This window comes from Trachemys scripta, chromosome 2, assembly GCF_013100865.1.
Source record: "Trachemys scripta elegans isolate TJP31775 chromosome 2, CAS_Tse_1.0, whole genome shotgun sequence".
Lineage (NCBI taxonomy): Eukaryota > Metazoa > Chordata > Testudines > Emydidae > Trachemys > Trachemys scripta.
The window spans coordinates 58,552,829-58,574,286 of record NC_048299.1 but is presented as its reverse complement, the minus strand read 5'-3'; the positions used below and the strand labels follow the sequence as shown (position 1 = coordinate 58,574,286).

The window sequence follows — 21,458 nt, the reverse complement described above, 5'->3', positions numbered from 1 at the left end:
TGTGAATATCAACACTGAAATGTCAAGACTGAAAAATCAAGCATTCAAAAGTTAGGAATACTAGAACTGCAGTTATTAGTTTGATTGCTAGTGTCAGACACTGGCAGGTTTGAAGGCTGAGAGGAATGGGATGTAATATAGCCCTTCAAAGAAGTGGCTGAAAACAACTTAACAGAAAAAAAAACCACCCTTAACTGAGCCATTTCTTTGAATAAGCTGTTTTTGCTGATGTTCTCCCCCTCCCCCCCCCCCCCCCCCAAAAAAAAGAAGAAGTTCAGCCTGAGGCAGAGAGCAAATATGGAAAAATTTAGCCCTAACAGTTAAAGCTTGGCACAGTTGAAAGTAACTGGAAACAGTGGGTTACAATGGAATTTGTTAGGCAGCCTTTACTAGAGGCTTTACTACCTCCAACTGTAAGATTAACAACGATCTCCCGATTCTCCTCTAAACCACCAGTTGAATGCAAAAGTGCCAAAGAGGAAGCAAATTCACACTCACTGATGACAAGAGGGCAGGTATTTTTCTAGCTCCATCCATCAACCCAGCATTCTTTCCAATGAATTTAATTTATTTATTTTCTGTGGCACTCATCATCATCATCATCCCTGAGCAACTCACAACCATCAATGGATTCATGTTCCATTCCAACAGGGAATACTTCCCTGTTGATTTAGGGAAGTATTATTTCCGTTAAAGACGGACACTGAAATAGAGAGAGTGCCATATCACTTGGTTAAGTGAGAGAGTTTGTGATAGAGCCAGGAACAGAACCTAGAGCTCCCAAGACCATCCTCCACCTACTACTGGCTATCTAGATAGCATCTCCACTCATTTTTTAAGATAGCCATTTTGGCTTTTAAAATTCATTAAGGGTGAGAGATTTGACTATCTTACAGATATCCCCCATGAGTCTCAGCTTGATGGGTAAAGACATCCTCACCATTCATCTTTTATGGATTCCTAAGGATGAAAAATCGTTTGGATGAAAAAGGATGTAGATAGTTTGGCTTTATTTGTTACACAGTTCATCATCCACGAATTTAGAAGTCTATAACTTACCTGGTCAAACTGATTTAAATCTTGATCAGGAGGAATCTGTAGTCCCCAGAGTCTATACTTTTTAGCAATGTTGGGAAATTGCAAGTTCTCTGGAATCTCAACTATTTCTGATCGATTTAGAATCTCAGAATTTCCATAATCAATGTATAATACCTGACACTGTGGCAATAATATCAAATATAAATAAGCATAGCTGCTACAAGTCTACAACAGTAGTATGTATTAAAATATACAGTACTTAGAGGACTATATATCACTTGGGATCCTAGTGTGCAAGTCCTAAAGGGAGTTCTACATCTGATCAAGAACAATATACAGAAAAGATAGCTAAGCCCTTATAGAAGCAAACCTACTAGGTAGGAGAAGTCACAGCTCAAACTACACCATCAAAACTGAAAATTAAAAATAAAATCTTAATTTACAAATATAAAATTTGTTGTCCTAAGTTACTGTGCCATTTTTATGGTCAGCATAATGCGTTTTCAAGGTCAAAGCTTTTCCATTTTCTGTTTAAAAATCCTGAACATTTATTATCCTCATCTCTTCCAGTGTAAATCTATTCTGTATAGAATAATCATTGTTCATAGCACCCCTTACCATAAGCTGGGAACAATGATGTCATTTAGTGGAAGCAATTGCCACTTCTCTTCAAGTACAAAACTATCAATTTCAGTGCAACAAGCTCCCAATTGACGGGTGCCAAAAGACCTTGACAAACAACTAATAAGTATCTTACAGTTTCGATATCTGAAGAAAAAATGGTATCAGATACATAAAAATAAAAATAAAAAAAACAGTAAGATGGTGATACAAAAGGCAATAAGTGTGCCTGAAATTACAAGAGGCTTCTCAAAGGAAATCTTCAGCAGTTTTGTTCTAATACCTTGCATAAACAGCTAAATATTTACTAAGTAAGTATACAGTTTTAAAAAAATTCAGAACAATCTTTAGAAATATCCATTCATTGTTTCATTAGTCCACTTCAGCCCATTCGAGTCTCACAGAGCACGCTACAGTTTTTGTGGTATTTCCAGAAAGGAGATATATTTGATGATTAAAAGTAGGTCTGAAAAGCAGGACATTTCAAAGGTTAAGCAAGTTCTAAGGTGTTTTTACAATTTTCTTATGTTAATTCAACAGTTTGTGTACCAATGTTTTTTAAATGAAAAACCACATTCAGTCTTACTTTTCCTCTAATAGTTAAAGTGTTGGCTTGCTAGCAGCTTGAGTTTTTGGGAAGTATGTACATGTATTTGTATATATATTCATATTACATTTGGAAATCTCTTTTAATGAAGGGGATAAGTTAGGGCAATGGTTTTAAAACTTTTTTCTGGGGACCCAGTTGAAGAAAATTGTTGATGCCCGTGACCCAATGGAGCTGGGGATGAGGGGTTTGGGAGAGGCTCAGGGCTGGGGCAGGGGGTTGGGGTGTGGGCTGCAGCCAGAAATGAGGGGTTCAGGGTGTGGGAGGGCACTCTGGGGTGGAGCAGGGGGTTGGGGTGTGGGATGCAGGAGGGGCTCCGGGTTTGGAGGGATGGCTCTGGGCTGGGGGTGCAGGCTCTGGGGTGGGGCCGGGGATGAGGGGTCTGGGATGCAGGAGGGGCTCCAAGTTTGGGGGGGGCCTCAGGCTCTAGGGTGGGGCCGGGGATGAGGGCTTTGGGGTGCAGGAGGGACTCCGGGTTTGGGAGGCGGGCTCAGGGCTGGGTCAGGGGGTTGGGGTGCGGGAGGGGCTGTGGGCTGGAGGTGTAGGCTCTGGGGTGGGGCAGAGGATGATGGGTTTGGGGTGCAGGAAAGGGTTCCAAGTTTGGGGGGGCTCAGGGAGGAGCGGGGTTAGGGCATGGGGTTACCTCCGGTGGCTCCCGGTCAGCGGCGCAGCCGGGTGCAGAGGCAGGCTTCCCACCTGTCCTGGCACTGTGGACCGCACTGTGCCCCGGAAGCAGCAAGCAGCAGGTCCTGCTCCTAGGCAGAGGCACGCAAGCAGCTCAGGGCGGGGGCAGCATGCGGAGCCCCATGGCCCCCCTGCCTAGAAGCCAGACCTGCTGCTGGCCACTTCCGGGGCGTAGCGCGGTGTCAGAACAGGTAGGCACTAGCCTGCCTTAGCTGGGCAGCACCGCCAACGGGACTTTTTAATGTCACGGTCTGCACTGCTGACTAGAGCGACCCACTGCTTTACATGCCGTGACCCGGTACTGGGTCACGACCCAAACTTTGAAAAACACTGAGTTAGGGAAAAATCCCAAATTTAGCACTCACTCTAAATTTAAACTTTCGTTTCAAGAACAAAACAGCTTTTCACTGATAAATTTTCCAGTTTTAAATCTGGCTATGAAATGACATAGGAAAAGTTGTGAAATCAGACCGTCTTCAAGGGCAGAGGTGAAATTAAAGGAAGCTCCCAAATCATTAGGGCATGAGCCACAGTGGATATCACCATTTCTAGTGAGGGTAATAAACCTCTTGTGTTTGGACATCAACATTACCAAACAACCCTAGCCTGGGAGCTTCAAAAAAACAAAACAAAACAAAAGTCACGTGAAAGCCGTAAGTATCAGCTCTAATATTATTTCGGTGAATGTTATCAGCCAGATCCCAACTCACATTTTCTCTTCTCAGAAGTTCTGAAGTGAAATGGTGCTGCTTGATAACACTGGCAACTGTTACTCTAGGTACGTGTGTGTGTCTGTCTCTGTCACTTCAAAGGTATACACACACTGTACCAATCTTCCCATCAACTTAAAGCTTCCAAAAGAACTTATCACTTTAACGCATAGGTGGGCAAACTTTTTGGCCTGAGGATCACATCTGGGTATGGAAATTGTATGGTGGGCCATGAATGCTCATGAAATCGGGGGTTGGAGTGCGGGAGGGGGTGAGGACACCGGCTGAGGGTGCAGGCTCTGGAGTAGGGCCAGAAATGAGGAATTCAGGGTGTGGGAGGGGGATCCGGGCTGGGGGACGGGGTTTCAGTGTTGGGGGGAGGGGGAGCTTGAGGGCTTTGGGGTGGAGCTGGGAGTGAGGGGTTTGGGGTGCAGGAGGGTGCTCCAGGCTGGGATTGAGGGGTTCAGAGGGCTGGAAGGGGATCAGGTCTGGGGCAGGGGGGTGAGGGCTCTGGGGTGGGACTAGGGTGACAAGACAGCAAGTGTGAAAAATCAGCACAAGAGCTGGGGGATAACAGAAGCCTATATAAGAAAAAGACCCAAAAATTGAGACATCTGGTGGGGCTGGGGTTGAGAGGTTTGCGGGGCAGGAGGGTGCTCTGGGCTGGGACCGAGGGGTTCAGAGGGCAGGAGGGGGATCAGTGCTGGGGCAGGGGACTGGGGCACAGGAGGAGGTCAGGGGTGCAGGCTCCAGGCAGTGCTTACCTCAAGCAGCTCCTGGAAGCAGCGGCATGTCCCCTCTCCAGCTCCTACGCGGAGACACAGCCAGACAGATCAGCGTGCTGCCCCGTCTGCAGGCACCACCCTGCTGCTCCCATTAGCCAGTAACTGCTGCCAATGGGAGCTACAGAGCCGGCGCTTGGGGTGACGAAGTGTAGGGAACCCCCGCTGCCCCTACACATCGGAGCAGGAGGGAGGACATGCTGCTGCTTCCGGGAGCTGCGCAGAGTGAGGCAAGCCCCCGCCCCCGCTACCCGGCAGGAGCTCGAGGGCCAGATTAAAAGGTCTGATGGGCCGGATGCGGCCCACGGGCCGTAGTTTGCCCACCTCTGCCCCGGGCAAGTAACAACAGATTTAGATTTTTTTAGGCAACGATAAGCCTCAGAAGTATATTATTTTTTGTTTCCATATATTTGCTTTTAAAAGCGATTCAGCAGTAAAGAACAATAATATCCTAAAATATATTTCCTACCTTTTCATCACTGATCACTTGCTGTACTTTGCATCTATACCAGCATTTATCTTCAGAAAAACATCCACCGTAGATCTGTAGTTCAGAAGAGAAAGTGGCATTCTGTAAGCATAAGTGCACCTCAAAATTATATACCACAGTCCATTAGAACACTTATTTTTCAACAGTTTGTAATCTGGATATTTGCACAATATTGAAACAGAGTGGCAGTCCACCTAACCCAGTATCCTGTCTCCTACGCCAGCATACGCTGGAGGCTTCAAAATATATAATCCTCAATACATCTAGTTATACAATACTATACTTTGAAGAAATGTTTTACCATGCTGCAAAACATGTTATGTATTGGATTCATGGAGCTTTTGCTATATGTGCCATGCTACACAGTTTTACTGAAAATAATAAATAACAATAATAATAGCTATGAAGAAGGTAAATGCCAACCACAATATCGTAGAGATTTCTGGATTTTATTTTTTTAATGAAATCAGAAAGGTGATCATAAGAATAATCTAATTTACCTGCACACATATGCAGTTCAGGAGATGAGGTAGTCTACTATGAAGCAAGTTACAGGTAAACCTACGTAGCATATAAGTTTGTGCATGAATATAAACATATACATAAACACACGCCCTAGAAAATTTTCACTAGTACTCTATTTTACATTTTTTCCCCTGAATATCTGGGGTTTATTTTTTAGTTGAGAGAATAAAAGTCATATTACAATAATAGAATCAAGAAAACATCTAAGAAATCAGTTGGTTAGAATAAAGATTTTTACATATGTGTAAAAAAAAAAAAATCACACACACACACACCCCTTTACCTTAGTAAAATCAGGATTGCCAAAAACTGAATTGGCCTGAGGACAAACTTCAGCCAGTGCATGACTTAATTTCAAGATGTCATTATTTCTACTCATGTTCTAAGAAGTAGGAGGGGAGAGTGAAAAGTGTTAGCTATCATTTGAAAGCCTTTAAACGTCTGTTGCAAAAGCCAATAAATAAGTCAAAACATCTACTAATCCTGACACCACTGCCCTGACAACTTTCACCTTCCAAATTTTGAACTGTATATACAAGCTTGTTTGCGATTTCTTTCCAACACTGGAAAGCGACTTTCAGGGGTTAGGGAACATACACCTCTACCTCGATATAACGCTGTCCTCGGGAGCCAAAAAATCTTACCACGTTATAGGTGAAACCGCATGATATTGAACTTGCTTTGATCCACCGGAGTGTGCAGCCCCGCCCCACCTGGAGCACTGCTTTACCGCATTATATCCGAATTCGTGTTATATTGGGTCGCATTATATCGAGGTACTATGGTGAGATGTCATTCTAGCAGAAAATTGGTCTGAAAAAAATATTTACTTTAACAGCTTAAGTTTTTTAGAGATTTTGTGAAAACTACAGTCATAAGAGATCTTGCAAAAAATGTGATTTAAAAACTCATATAATGTGAGCATTCATATATTTTTGGGAATATGTATGTAACACTCCTCTTCCAACATTATGGGAAAAGGCAACAACTTTTTTAATCTCGTTTTCTTACTTGTAAGAATAATTGTTTGGTTTGACTGATGTTAACAAGACCTTTTAATTGTATTTCGGTTTACCAAGTTGTAAAAACCTATATCAACTACAGAAGATGAGACAACTATTATATTTTATTTTAAGTTCAAAGTGTAGAAAATCCAGAGTGTGGAGAGGGAGAGAAAAAAATTAGTGTAATAAAAATGACTCGCTTATACACTAAAAGAATAGTAGGGTACAGAATACTAGAAAAATTCTAGGATTAAGTTGCAGAAAGCATAAATTCAAATTCTAAAGAAAGAAATTATTACTAGTGATAGCTCTAATGATCTCCTTAGAAATTTATGCATTGACTGTTTTCTTATAAGTAGTTTAAATAAACTCATGTATCATGGGTCTGTGACTACATATACAATTAAGCCAATACAGTATTCTTAATTACTTAATTTCAAGTAATTAAAAAGGACACCATCAACATGATATCTAGTGAATTAAAAAAAAAAGTTAAAAGCAGTTTCAGGTACTGTACCTGCCACTGAGTCCCCCTACCAATTTTGGATTTTACAATAATTTACTCTATTCTAAGTGTTGCTTTTCCTGCCACTGTGTGCCCACATGAGAAATTAGGGATATTTACTATATAAAGGAAAGTGAAACTAACCATAAACAAAGTCCTGTCAAATGCACAAAGTAAAAACAAGACAATCTGAATTTTTCCCCTAATTTTTCAGTTATCTTAAGTGTTACTTGTAACACCACATACCTGACAAAACACAGGCATCACCTACACCCCCAAAAGATAGCATGTCCATTGTTTAAAGTTATACAATATACGTACCTGGGGATGAGCAACACAGACCAAATTCTCATTAAAAGCCACAAAAAGTTACAGAAACCTCCAACCTGGTGTGCTGTTTCCCATTCTAACTTGAGAATCACAATAGATTTTTCAATTATTTTTGTTTTGTTAGAATGTTAAAGTTAGTCATGTTAAAAATTTAAAGGCCCTAAGGTCAATACTATTCCGGATCCAACATCGATAGTTCTAACATTCAAGCTTTTACGTAGGACCTACTGTACACTGAATAGAGTAAGTCCATGCAAAATTTAAGTTGGCTGATGGTCAATAGTTTTCTAATCCAATTCAGAAGGCAATATGTGACTCCTGTTTATGTCAGTATTAAGCAACTGAACAGGTGGATGGAATATTTTAACCACATTGTTGGATGTTCAACTTTGGAACCTAAGGTAGTTTCTTTTTTACCCCAAGTCCAATTCATATACACAAAATTTAAAATGCCTAATGGGTAAGTACATCCCTGCCATTTTTGTGTGAAACTAGATTAAACAAACACCTTATTAGAGTATCTTATTCAAGAAGGTTTTTTTACATCACCTGTGCCCAAAATGTCACAGCATCTTCAACATGACAACCAACCACATCTTCAACTGGGAGGAAAAAAAAATATTTTATATCAATTCTGAATTTCAGTGTTAACAAAGGAAACAATTATTTTCCTTCAGTACCTTTATTGTATCCTGTGTTTTCATCCATTACGACAAATCCTGAAACATTACAAAACATCTGGAGTTAAACCTAATAGTAGAAATTAAGGAACGTAATAATTCACCGAGTGGGGTCCTGGTCCTGTACTGAGCTCTGCATATTGTGGCCTTGATTTGAATCTGCAGACACCCATAAAATATTTCAGAACTTCTATGAAAACTGCTTCAGTATATGTGTAGATTAAAAGCAAAGCCTTGTTACCTTGAATGACACTGAATTCTGAAACTATGCACTATTATCAAATGTTTCATTAACTGTTATTTTTGCTACCCCACTTCTCTCACCTTCACCAACCCTCCCCCCCCCCCCCCCTTTTTTTTTTTTTTTTTTTGGTCTCATCCATTGAGTAGATCTTGTTTTTGAGACTGTATGGAATTTGGGGAAGGGGCAGTCATTTAATATGTCTGTACAGCATCTAGCACAATGGAGCTCTGACTTGGTGGAGGCCTCCAGGCACTATCACAATACAAATATGGTAAGATTTTGCACAAATTTCAAAAGATGTGAAAAATGTGACTTTAACGCTCTTTTAAAACACGGATTTAAATACTTTTATCCTCCTTATATTGAATGTGATTCCTCTGTATATTCAGGAATTGGTGAGGACTTCTTTCCTAACAGTCTCATACTTTCCACTGGAGAAGCATGGTTTCTCTTATTTTTTTGAATGGAGCTGAAATTAATACAATTTTTTTTTTGTTAAAGCCTTAACTGAGACGGCAATCTTATTAAATCTTTTTCACCTGCACCAGCAATTAAAAGTGTCATTATGCCAAGAAAAATGACAATGTAACAGTAGTATTCTTGCTCAACAGATCTACTACCTGTGTACATTCACAATCATATCTGCTTACCCAGCCAAAAATTAAGTCCTATGTATTGGATCTATATTACTGGTGATGCAGGAACCAGAAAGAGCCAGACTTAGTTTTCAGATTCTAGTTTAAGTTTGCAGAGTTTCTAGTTTAGACAAATAACCACTTTACTAGTAAAATCAATCTGGAATTCAGAGACATGCATGGAGCCACACAATGCCATTTTCCAGTCTCTTTTCAAATTATAAATGTAATTTAATTACACTGTAGATCTGGAAATAGAATCTGTCCACTAAATAGTGCGATCAAAACCAACAAAGGAAGGAGAGGACATTTTTCCTAAAGACATCAAAATTAATAGTGGTGCCATTCTCCTCCCATCCCCCCCAATATATATGGGAAAGCAGAGGGCTTCTTTAGAAGAACTGTATTTAATAACCTGGAGGATTTTTCCCTGAATAGAATTGTATGAATACAGTTTAGGATAGCCTAATAGCATCTAAATGTTACCATCAAATCTACAACTGTGTGTAAAGAGGGCATACATATTTTAAGCATAGCCGTACAGAAACAACAGCTTTGTACTGTACTTCTAATCTAGATGGCAAAATAGCAGCTTCCCCAGAGACAATCCTGCTTTACCTAAATTGTTGCTAGTATAGGTACAACTGTAGCATAGAAAAAGTATAATACAATCTTCAAGAGATCCCATCAGTAAAGAATTGTCTGTTCATTTTAATAGTCCTGAACCACTGCCTCAACTGCCAACTTCCAGAAAATATGTTAAAGTGTCTGATCATTAATCCGCATTTCAACTTTTTCCTGTTGGGCCTTCATCTGACTATGGCAGCTCCACCAATACAAGCTCCTAACTTACTTCGCATGGTTTACAGCAATGCAGTTTACCATGATTTGAAACCAACTGGTTTTTACATGGAGTTCCTCTAGCTGCCCTTACTGGAAAGGGCCCCTGCAACCTGGTTTTTAAGCTGTGAACTCAAGCTGCTGTGAGCATTTAGTGGGAGGGGATCCTGGCGATCCATGGCCTCTTGCAGGTAGGGTGACCAGACAGCAAACGTGAAAAATCAGGATGGGGATGGGGATGGGGAGGGGGGGGTAATAGGAGCCTATATAAGAAAAAGACCCAAAATCGGGACATCTGGTCACCCTACTTGCAGGGGGCCTGACTCCCAGTACTCATGCAAGAGGAATTGCAAAACGCCGTCCCCGCAGCTGCCCTTCACACCAATCCCTGGGGCGCACCAAACCAAGCGGGCGCAGGCCAACGGGAGGAAGCATAAGCTGGCCTTAGACCACTCCTGCCCCGCCACATATTGCACCCGATCCCCGGCGACAGCGGCCAGGATTAACCCCGGCAGCGCAGCACCGGTCGCGGGAACGAGGCGCCAGCCCGAGTCTGCAGGTCTCGAATCCGGGAAGGGGCGACTGTTACCCGCAGCGAGTGCAAGTCCCCCTCCCCCGCGCACGTGCTGCAGCCTCCAAAGGCAGCAGGGCTGAGAGAAGCACGCGAGCCCGCCTACCCGTCAAGTTAGGGCGAGACCGCGCCACTCCCCGCTCTGCGCATGCGCACGGAAACCCGACCGCGCCGGTGCCCGCTCGCACGAGGCGCGTGAAGCGGCGCGTGCTGGGCCTGAGATGCTGACAGGCCTGGCGCAGCTGCGAGGCAGGCGGCGAGTTCGGCTTGCTGCCGTCAGCTGCGAGGCGCCTCTGCCTCCGGCCTCAGCGAGGGCTGCGCTAGCAGGGGCGAGGGGCAGAGAGGAGGGGGCGGCTTCACATCCCTGTCAACACATGAATTTGATTCAGAAACAGAACAAATATCTAGTACGAGGCCGTGCCTGGTGATTATTCCCCCCCTCCCAACACTGCTGCCCCACATCACCTTGGCCAGGGCCGGCTCTAGGCACCAGAGCTCCAAGCATGTGCTTGGGGCAGCACTTTCCAAGGGGCGGCACTCCACCCCCCCCCCCCCTTTTTTTTTTTTTTGTGCTTGGAGCAGCCAAAAGCCAGGAGCCAGCCCTGGCCAGAGCCTTGCCGCTGGAGAGCCAGAGCATCGTCCCCTGGAGCTGAGCCCAGGCTGCGGCGGCGAGAGGGGCTCCTGGAGTGTGTGAGGAGCCGCGGAGGAGGGATCCTGCTACCGCCACCGCTGCTGCTCTGAGTCTCCCTAGGGCAGTGTGGCCTTTCCCCGCCCAAGTGGGCTGGGCAGGAGGCGCAGATCTCGGCTTGCACGCTGATGGGGCAAGCGGCTGGGCAGCCCAAGCTGTCGGGGAGCTGCCCCCGGACCCAGCCCACCGTGCACCTCCCCCACCTCAGCCCTGCGCTGCTTGCCCCGGGTCCCCACAGCGCCAGGGGTGGGGAGAGGCAGAGCCCGGCTCCAAGTGGGGCAGTGGGGACCCCTGCAGCTCGGGCACCTGGAGGTCAGTGTCAGTCCTCTCGGCCCTGCCTGCACGGGGCTGGGGAAGCAGCTGTCAGCGCCTGCCCCTCTCAGCCCTTGCACCCCCCATCCCTCTCACAGCCTCTTCACTTGTACCTCCCCCCATCGCTCCTTCATCACACCCCTTCCCCTTGTACTCTCCCTTCACCTGCTCCTCTCCCCTTGTACCCTCCCCCAGCCCTCTCCTCCTGCACCTCCCCCTTCCCCTACACCTCTTCTCCCGCAACCCTCCTGATACCCCCTCTCCTCCTCCACCCTCCTCTGTGAGTACATCACACCCCGCTTCTCTGCCAGTGTAGAGCCCCCAAGCACCCCCACACCCACTCCTCTGCCTGAACCCTTTTTACTAGATCCCCATCCCTTTCTGGGTACAGGGTTTGAGGGTTAGTCCCTATGCCTTCCATGTGCATTTGGAGCACTAAAGATGGGGTGACGGGGGGGGGGACAAGATTTATACTGCCTTGCGCTCATGATCATGAGAGATCAAATGTAAGTACCATGTTTACGTTGTGCATGTTTTTGTGAAAAATACAGCAGTTTTTTACTGGACCAGAAGAACAACTGCTGCTAGTAGAGAGAAACGTTATCTCCTCTTCAGGGAGACAACAGGCTTTTTCTTTTCTCTTTTGGTCCTTCCCCCACTCCCAGCTTCTACCACTATAAACCAAAACTGTGCTTCATGTAACTACCACAGCTGTGCCAATTATTCACGGTATTAATTTGCTGGTACATTGTATCCAGCTCCACTTCCCTTTGATTGCAAGCCCTTCAGGAAAGGGATTGTTTCTTTTCTATGTTTGTACAGCACTCAGCACAAGAGAGCACAACCATAACATAAATATTAACTGTAACTACCCTATTAAAAGTTCCCACCACCGCCTATGTTCTCATACAATTAACTTTTATTTTAAAAGATAAATATTAAGACTCACACCTCAGAAACTCATCACTATCTTAACATGTCTCATCCTGATTGCATACAGGAAAAGAACCCCTGGACAGTACTGTAACAGAAGAGCATGGAAATCTCTAATCATGTAAAAACTCAGATGACCAGACAACAGGACCTAATACAGGCTGATGATTTGGTTCCCATTTTTGGAATATGAATAAAATAACAGAAGCAGTCAGACTCCTAGATAAATAAAAGTTTCTTGTACATTCTTGTCCAGATAACATATTAATGTGTGTTGCTCCTATCTCTGATTTCTCTTGTACTAGCTGTGAAATAATTATTTTATACACTTAGTTGATTTACAATTGTGCTGCTTTATCGTCTACCATTTTTTAAAATAATTAACATTAAAAAAAGGATGGACAGGCACTAGTAAGTCTGAAATCAGTTAGTGCAGAATATGGGAGGCTCTGTGGTTCCTGAATTCTGACAATGGCTTTTTAAGTTGTGACTATATGCTAGAAGATGACCTACCTAAAATAAGTTGTCCTGTTCCACAGCCAGTGTCTGCATACAGCTATCCAGCACATGTGCTTTGGCAGGCTATGGATATTTTTTAGTGGAAAAGACCCCATTGTTAGCATGGCTGTACTGATTTGTTTAAAAACGGGTCCCTTAGTCACACTTTAGATCAGGGGTTGGCAACCTTTCAGAAGTGGTGTGCTGAGTCTTCATTTATTCACTCTAATTTAAGGTTTCGCGTGCCAGTAATACATTTTAACTTTTTTAGAAGGTCTCTTTCTATACGTCTATAATATATAATTAAACTATTATTGTATGTAAAGTAAATAAGGTTTTTAAAATGTTTAAGAAACTTCATTTAAAATTAAATTAAAATGCAGTGCCCCCCAGACCAGTGGCCAGAACCCGGGCAGTGTGAGTGCCACTGAAAATCAGCTTGCGTGCTGCCTTTGGCGTGCATGCCATAGGTTGCCTACCCCTGCTTTATATATATAGATACATGATAAGGTCTTTGAAATTAAACTACTGGAATTCAGTCTTGTATTGAACAATGTTCTAGCAACGATGTAAAATTTAGAACTCTATTTCTATCCTACCAAACAATCTCTTCCAAGCAACCAGAGTTATTTTTCAGATGAGACATTCCAGGAACTCTAAACACACATAGATCCCCATTCCCCAGACAATTACACATGCACAACTTGCCTTTACAAATGGACAGTGTAAATTTAAAAAAAAAATTATGACTAGATATCTCTACTTGAGGTGAGATTGCATACTTATTCATCCTACATTTTTTAAAAATCCCTGAGATAAGAGCTTTTGGAGTGTGAATAGTTACATATATTGGTTAAAAGTCATCAAAGCAGTGGTGGTTTTACCCAATTTATAGCATAATAAAGGCAAAAGTTTTTATTAACAAGAAAACTATTTGAAAAGTATTCTTCAGGGCTGATTAAGGGCTGTGAAATGTATTGAATAGCACCACTCCAGGATAGCAAGTCACCTCTCCCACTCCAGATTCCTTTGAATTAGTCACAAACTTTTAAGAAGTCCAGCTGAATAACAGAGGAATTCACAATAGTACACGAATTAGTACATTAAAATGCCTATAAAGAACTCATGTAGCTGGTCTGGCAACTTCGCAGTGTGCTGGGTGAGTTCCAATGAGACTAAGGGCATGTCTACACAACAAATTTAAGTCAACTTAAGTTATGTTGACGTGAAGCCACCAATATAATTAAACCACTGGTGCATGTGCACACTATGCTCCTTGTGTCGGTGAACCACATCCACATTAGCTGCACTTAAGAACATAAGAACAGCCATATTGGGTCAGACCAAAGGTCCATCTTGCCCAGTATCCTGTCTTCCAACAATGGCCAATGCCAGGTGCCCCAGAGAGAATGAACAGAATAGGTAATCATCAAGTGATCCATCCTCTGTTGCCCATTGCCAGCTTCTGGCAAACAGAGGCTAGGGACACCATCCCTGACCATCCTGGCTATTAGCCATTGATAGACCTATCTTCCATGAACTTATCTAGTTATTTTTTGAACCCTGTTATAGTTTTGTCCTTTGCAACATCCTCTGGCAAGGAGTTCTACAGGTTGACTCTGCATTGTGTGAAAAAATATTTCCTTTTGTTTGTTTTAAACATGCTGCCTATTAATTTCATTGGTGACCCCTAGTTCTTGTGTTATGAGAAGGAGTAAATAACACTTCCTTATTTACTTTCTCCACACCAGTTATGATTTTATAGACCTCTATCATATCCAGGGCCGGCTCCAGGCACCAGCCCAGCAAGCAGGTGCTTGGGCAGCCAACGGAGAGGGGCGGCATGTCCGGCTCTTGTGCGGCAATTCGGCGGCGGGTCCCTCACTCCCTCTGGGAGCGAAGGACCCGCCGCTGAAGACTGAAGCGGCGGCGATAGAGCAGATCGCGATCACAGCTTTTTTTTTTTTTCCCACTTTTTTTCTTTTTGCTGCTTGGGGCGGCAAAAATTCTGAAGCCAGCCCTGATCATATCCCCCCTTAGTCATCTCTTTTGCAAGCTCAAAAGTCTTATTAATCTTTCCTCATATGGAAGCCGTTCCATACCCCTAATCATTTTTGTTGCCTTTTTCTGAACCTTTTCCAAGTCCAATATATCTTTTTTGAGATGGGGCAACCACATCTGCACGCAGTAATCAAGATGTGGGTATACTATGGATTTATATAGAGGCAATATGATATTTTCTATTTTATTTTCTCTCTCTTTCTTAATGATTCCCAACATTCTGTTCACTTTTTTGACTGACCCTGCACATTGGGTGGATGTTTTCAGAGAACTATCCACAATGACTCCAAGATCTCTTTCTTGAGTGGTAACAGCTAATTTAGACTCCATAATTTTATATGTATAGTTGAGATTATGTTTTCCAATGTGCATTCCTCTGCATTTATCAACACTGAATTTCATCTGCCATTTTGTTGCCCAGTCCCCAGTTTTGAGAGATCCTTTTATAGCTCTTCACAGTCTGCTTGGGACTTAACTATCTTGAGTAGTTTTGTATTATCTGCAAATTTTGCCACCTCACTGTTTACCCCTTTTTTTCAGATCATTTATGAATATGTTAAATAGGACTGGGCCCAGTATTGACCCCTAACAGTCACCACTATTTACCTCTCTCCTTTCTGAAAACTGACCATTTATTCCTACTCTTTGTTCCCTATCTTTTAACCAGTTACCAATCCATGAGAGAACCTCCCCTCTTATCCCATGACAGCTTACTTTGCTTAAGAGCCTTTGGTGAGGGACCTTATTAAAGGCTTTCTGAAAATCTAAGTATACTATATCCACAGGATCCTGCTTGTCAACATGCTTGTTGCCCCTCAAATAATTCTATTAGATTGGTGAGGCATTATTTCCCTTTACAAAAATCATGTTGACTCTTACCCAACAAGTAATGTTCATATATGTGTCTGACAATTTTGTTCTTTACTATAGTTTCAACCAGTTTACCCAATACTGAAGTCAGGCTTACCAGCCTGTAATTTCTGGGATCACCTCTGGGGCCCTTTTTAAAAATTGGTGTCACATTAGCTATGCTTTATAACGTAACTTGATTCGACACAGAGAACAGTGCACCATGGGTAGCTATCCCACTGTGCAACTGCCCATCATCTGTTGCAGGGTGTTCTGGGCAGGGTTTGCAATGCCTCATGGGAGCAGGCTCAGTGTCCCCTGATGCAGCTTTCGCCATCCCATCATTCCATGGGCTTCCTAGTACATTTCACATCGCTTTTCGACAGCCCCAGTAAACTGCCCACCCACCATCTCTGTCAGAATGCCTGGATCCTGCACTGCTCTCTAGTACTGTGTTGAGCATTACAAACACAACACACCTGATCCTACAGTATTTCATGATCTGAAACTGTAATAATGATAACACCATGATGTCCTGCTGTGTGCCATGAACAGAAACAATTCAAGATTGCTGTTGGCATTCACGGAGCAGCTGCACACAGTGGACCTCAGTACTGGGCTTGAGAAACAAGCACTGAGTGGTGGGATCGCACGGTTATGCAAGTATGGGATGACTAGCAGTGGCTACAGAACTTTTGTATGCGGAAAGCCACCTTCCTGGAACCGTGTGTGGCACTCACCCCAGCCCTCCGGCACTGGGACACCAAAATGAGAGCAGCACTAACAGTGGAGAAGTGAGTGGCGATCGCTGTGTGGAAGCTTGCAGCATCAGACTGCTACTGATCAGTTGTGAATCAGTTTGGAGTAAGGAAATCCACCATTGATGTTGCAATGATGCAAGTGTGCAGGGCCATTAATCTTCTCTTGCTATGAAGGACTGTGACTCTGGGCAACGTGCGTGAAATACTGGATGGTTTTGCAGCGATGGGATTCCCTAACTGCAGTGGGGCGATAGATGGCATACATATCCCCATCAATGAAGGGGGATATGTTGCAACAGAATGCATCAACAAAAAGGGCTACTTTTCTATGGTTTTCCAAGCACTAATGGATCATCGGGGTCATTTCACCGACATCAACATAGGGAAGGTGCATGACACATGCATCTTTAGGAACACAGGTCTGTACAGAAAGCTGCAAGCAGGGACTTTCTTTCCAGACCAGAGGATTACCACTGGGGATGTGGAAATTCCAATTGTGATCCTGGGAGACACAGCCTATCCCTTGCTCCCATGGCTCCTAAAGCCTTACACCATCCACCTTCACAGCAGCAAGGAGCGGTTCAACACTAGGCTCAGCAGGTGCAGAATTGCTGTTGAAAGTGCCTTTTGCCGCTTAAAGGGGTGCTGGTGCTGTCTCCTCAGCAAGTTAGACCTCAGTGAGGAAAATATCCCCATGGTTATAGCTGCCTGCTGTGCCCTTCAAAATATATATGAATCAAAGGGGGAGAAGTTTCCTTAGGGGTGGAGCTTGGGAGTGGAGTGGCTGTCTGCTGCTTTTGAGAAGCCAGATACGAGGGCTGTAAGAGGGGCTCTGTGGAGAGCTATTCAGATCAGGGAGGCTTTGAAGGAACATTTTAACAGAGAGCGACAGTAACATGTACTGCGGTAATGTGTTTACCCTTCTTTTTTTTAACCTTGGTATGAACCTTGTAACGATTACTGTGTGTGCATCAGGTGCCGCGAGTTGTATGGTCCTGTAGTGCCCATGCTCCACCAATATGAGAGCACGGGGGCCCGACACCACCAAAGTTTGGGGCCAGGTCTCTCACCTGGCCCAGCCAGCTGCCCCTGCATACCTCTCCCGGAGCATCCCCCCAACCCCGCCTGCCATCCCCAGGAGATTTAAAATAGCTCGGGGCTCCAGCTACCACCACCAGCAGCGCTGCGGGGCTAAAGCAGCTTCCTGCCCGCCCACTCCGCTTCTGGAAACGGCTGGCACGTCCCTGCAGCCCCTGCGGGGCGGGGGGCAGTTTCTCTGCATACTGTCCCTGCCCCCAGTGCTGACTCTGCCAACTGTGCCCAATGGGAGCTGCCGGGGCGGTGCCTGCAGGCAGCAGCGTGCAGACTCCCCTCCATCCCCCCGCCTAGGAGCTGCTACCAGAGTGGGGTGCGGGTCACTTTCGGGAGCTGCCTGAGGTAAGCACTGCACCCTTCACCCTCTCCTGCACTCCAACCCCTTGCCCCAGCCCAGACCCCACACCCAAACTCCTTCCCAGAGCCCATCCCCCGCACTCCCTCCCACACCCCAACTGCCTGCCCCAGCCCAGAGCCCACACCCTGCACCCTAACTCCCTCCCAGAGCCCGCACCCTCTCCTGAATCCATCCCCAGCCCAGTCCAGATCCCACACCCCAACTCTCTCCAAGAGCCTATCCCCTGCACCCGCTCCTGCATCCCAACTCTCTGCCTCAGCCCAGAGCCCACACCCAATGTAACTTGTGTCAATCAAAGTTTGTAGTATAGACAGGGCCTTACAAAGAGCTCTTCTTCAGGTCTGTGAAAGGTACTCAGAATGTCAAAGCTGGATACACAGTGGAACAGATTGTTTAGCCTAAATAGGTAACACATATTATAAGAAACCACTCAAGGTGAAATGGCCAGTTAACGCCTCTGCAGCCATAGGACAAAAAAAGGGTGTGTTGGGGGAGTTGGTGGCTTACAGTGTTGTAATAAGTCATAAATCCAGTGTTTTTATTAAATCTATGATTTTTAGTGTCTAGTAGAATTATTAATTTAAGCTTCCAGACTCGTCGTTTGAAGGTACATTCACCCTTTTTTTATTCTATGACTGCAGGGGTGTTAACAAGACACTTTGTATGGTCTCTTACAGTATCCATTAATTAACTTGCAAAACAGTCTATTCCACTTTGTATTTAACTCTGACACTGAGTACCTTTTCCAGACCTGAAGAGCTCTCTGTAAGGTCGAAAACTTGTCTCTTTCACCACCAGAAGTTGGTTCAATAAAAGATATTACCTCACCCCCTTGTGTCTCTAATATCCTGGGACCCACACAGCTACAACATTGCAAAGGATAAGAAAGACATTTAAAAATGGCAACAAAAAACCCACTTAGGCCTTGTCTACACTTGTTTTTTCGCACCCCTGAGCAAGAAAGTTTCAGCGCTGTAAAATGGCAGTGTAGACAGTACACCAGCGCTGGGAGCCATGCTCCCAGCACTAGTAGTTACTCTCCTCATGGGGATGGGTTTTTTACAGTGCTGGGAGAGCTCTCTCCCAGCGCTGTTGCCGTGACTACACAACCACATTAAAGCGCTGCCAGGGCAGCGCTTTAATGTTGGTAGTGAAGACATACCCTTAGTTTGCAATACTCACTTTGAAGATTAAATTTAGTGTCTTTCCCTATTTTTCCTTTTTAAATTACAAATTGTTTCCTTCCCCCTATTTCTAGTGAGCCTAAAATGAACATAGGTTTCAGAGTGGTAGCCGTGTTAGTCTGTATCAGCAAAAACAATGAGGAGTCCTTGTGGCACATGACATGTGCTGTATATATATACTGCTTACTGTATTTTTCACTCCATGCATCTGATGAAGTGGGTTTTAGCCCACGAAAGCTTATGCCAAAGAAATTTGTTAGTCTCTAAGGTGCCACAAGGACTCATCGTTGTTTTTAAAATGAACATGTAACTTCAAAGTTTCTGCATTAGCATAGCATATGTTGTAGTGCTTGTTCATTAGATAACACTGTGCTAGAATCAACAGGGGGAGCTCAAATTCATCTTTAGAAGTCCCATATAAAAGCTAGCTATTTTTATTTTAAAAATTCTCAGCAGCAGATTTTTAATATATATTTATATTTAAAATTAAATGGATATGGGCTATCCTATTATGCATTTTAATGAATTTAATAAGTGTTTTAGCTAAACAGATTGACATACTTAATACACATATATATATGTCATAGCTCTGCATGGCATTGTACAGAGAAAATAAATACACATCTCCTGCCTCAAGGAGCTCACAATCTAAACTGGGTAAGGTCTGATACAGGAAAACCCATTTAGCCAGGGGGGAGGTTTTCCACAAAACAAGATTAAATAGTAGCTGGTTTTCATGCAGTACATATTTTGTCCCTTCTTTCTTAATTTATATTTGATTAGTTTGGCAGGAGCATAGTGGTCATTTTGGGGAGGCTGTAGGACATAAAGGCTCAAGGAGGATAATAGTGGTGTAGAGAAAGGTCGGGAAAAAACACAGAGGTGAGTGTATTAGAAGGATACAAAACAGGCATGAAGGGAAGCAGAATTAGCTGAATGCAGAACCTGAGGTGAGAGAAGAATATATGTTGGCAGGGACAGAGCTTGCAGAAGCTTGAGAGTGAGGAAAATCAATTTGCATTTGATGTGGAAGATGTGAAGCCAGTGAAGGGAGCAGTCTGTCTGTGTCTTTTAGGAAAATATTAAAACTCCAATGTTAATACTACAACCCCAATGAGTAGAAAGTTAGGAACAAGAAGAATTCTAAGTCCACATGTAAAGAAGCAAGTATGTAATGGAAGTCTGAAGATATGATGTGGTGTATAATGTATATTTTACCTGCTGTCCTAAGGCTCTGATTCAGCAAAGCACTTAAGCATGTGTTTGCTGGATCAAAGCCTAAATGAAAAATTTTAGAAGTCTCTAAAAACCATCATTTTCTACTACACATGACACATCTTCTACTACAAAGGCGAGATCCATGCAGCAATATTTGAGAGCTTAGATAGTATGTCAAGCTACTTTAATAGAAAGTAACAATTTTATTTGAAAGAACCAGAATCACCAAGTATTTTTAAATTAATTTCATCAATACTTTAATACAGCAGTGTTAATATTGAGAAACTAGAAAATATGTGTGTGCAATAAACACCATGAAAATACCCTTAAATATAATGATAAACAATTCTGTATTACAAAAACTCCTTTGTTTCATTAATCTTCATGGATTCTTTGATAGCAGCGGACCTTTAACTTTCTGTTTAGCAGCCTTCTCCTTTTTCAGCTGTATTAAAGAAAAACAGCAATGGTCCAACCACTAGTGTGTCAACAAATGAATACAATGCAGTACAAATTAAACTACTACTTTAGAATAGAAATCTGGGTACTTACCTGGCCCTCAACACCACAGTACCTCACAAATATGAGTTTATCCTCATACACATTAGATGAAGAGGAATTCTATTAACACCATTTTACAGATGTGGAACACAGACCAACAGACTAACTAGCATGCTCAAGGTCACAAAGGAAGTCTAGGCAACTCTCCTGAGTTCTTGGTTGGTGCTTTAACCACAAGATAATTCTTCCTCCCAATTGATTTTCCCTTCACTAGTTTCTTACTGCATGCTTTGATTTGCCAAAATATGTACCTGACTACCATTTTTTATTGTGGATTTATATTCATCCCACTGCAATTTCAGTGTGGCAACTCCTTCAATTATTTTACATGTATATACCATAGCTTTGGAAGTCAGTAATTGGTCTACAGCACTCACGGGAGTGTGATTCATGAGTACATTAAACATTATTTCTAATAATTGTATTAAGAAGGTGTGTGGATCTTTAGTGTATCAATGTTCACTGCACTGCCTTGAGAGACTGTGGGGGGGAAGAAATCAAAGAGGGGCTGGGGAGATTTAAAGCAACATATTTAACCTGTGTCCCTTTTGTAATTTTATTGTATACTTGAAGTGGAGTGTCTTGTTTTGGTAGGGTTCTTTTAATATTTGTTAAATAAATACACCTGTTACTATGTGTTTACATTAGACAAGACAAGGTCAAAGAAATATACC

General features: G+C 43.4%; 2 protein-coding genes across 6 annotated transcripts in view; both read right to left on the bottom strand.

The window, feature by feature from the left end:
* The window catches only part of STK31 (serine/threonine kinase 31), a 103,946-nt gene extending 93,548 nt beyond the window's left edge, over nt 1-10,398 (bottom strand). The window contains exons 1-6 of one of the 3 annotated variants that reach the window (XM_034760640.1): nt 10,373-10,398; nt 7,977-8,015; nt 7,846-7,898; nt 5,741-5,839; nt 4,912-4,986; nt 1,060-1,218 (exon numbers count right to left, since the gene is read on the bottom strand). In XM_034760640.1, the coding sequence (XP_034616531.1) occupies nt 1,060-1,218; nt 4,912-4,986; nt 5,741-5,839; nt 7,846-7,898; nt 7,977-8,004 (414 nt within the window). In that variant the 5' untranslated portion in view covers nt 8,005-8,015; nt 10,373-10,398. Of the gene's footprint in view, nt 1-1,059; nt 1,219-4,911; nt 4,987-5,740; nt 5,840-7,845; nt 7,899-7,976; nt 8,016-10,094; nt 10,164-10,284; nt 10,331-10,372 lie in introns of those variants that run through there. The other 2 variants (XM_034760641.1, XM_034760639.1) reach the window with 2 other exon arrangements.
* FAM221A (family with sequence similarity 221 member A) overlaps nt 7,863-21,458 on the bottom strand; it is a 34,506-nt gene continuing 20,910 nt past the window's right edge. Inside the window, exons 7-8 of one of the 3 annotated variants that reach the window (XM_034760644.1) lie at nt 7,977-8,015; nt 7,863-7,898 (exon numbers count right to left, since the gene is read on the bottom strand). In XM_034760644.1, coding sequence (XP_034616535.1) covers nt 8,004-8,015 — 12 coding nt within the window. In that variant the 3' untranslated portion in view covers nt 7,863-7,898; nt 7,977-8,003. Of the gene's footprint in view, nt 7,899-7,976; nt 8,016-19,525; nt 20,669-21,458 lie in introns of those variants that run through there. The other 2 variants (XM_034760642.1, XM_034760643.1) reach the window with 2 other exon arrangements.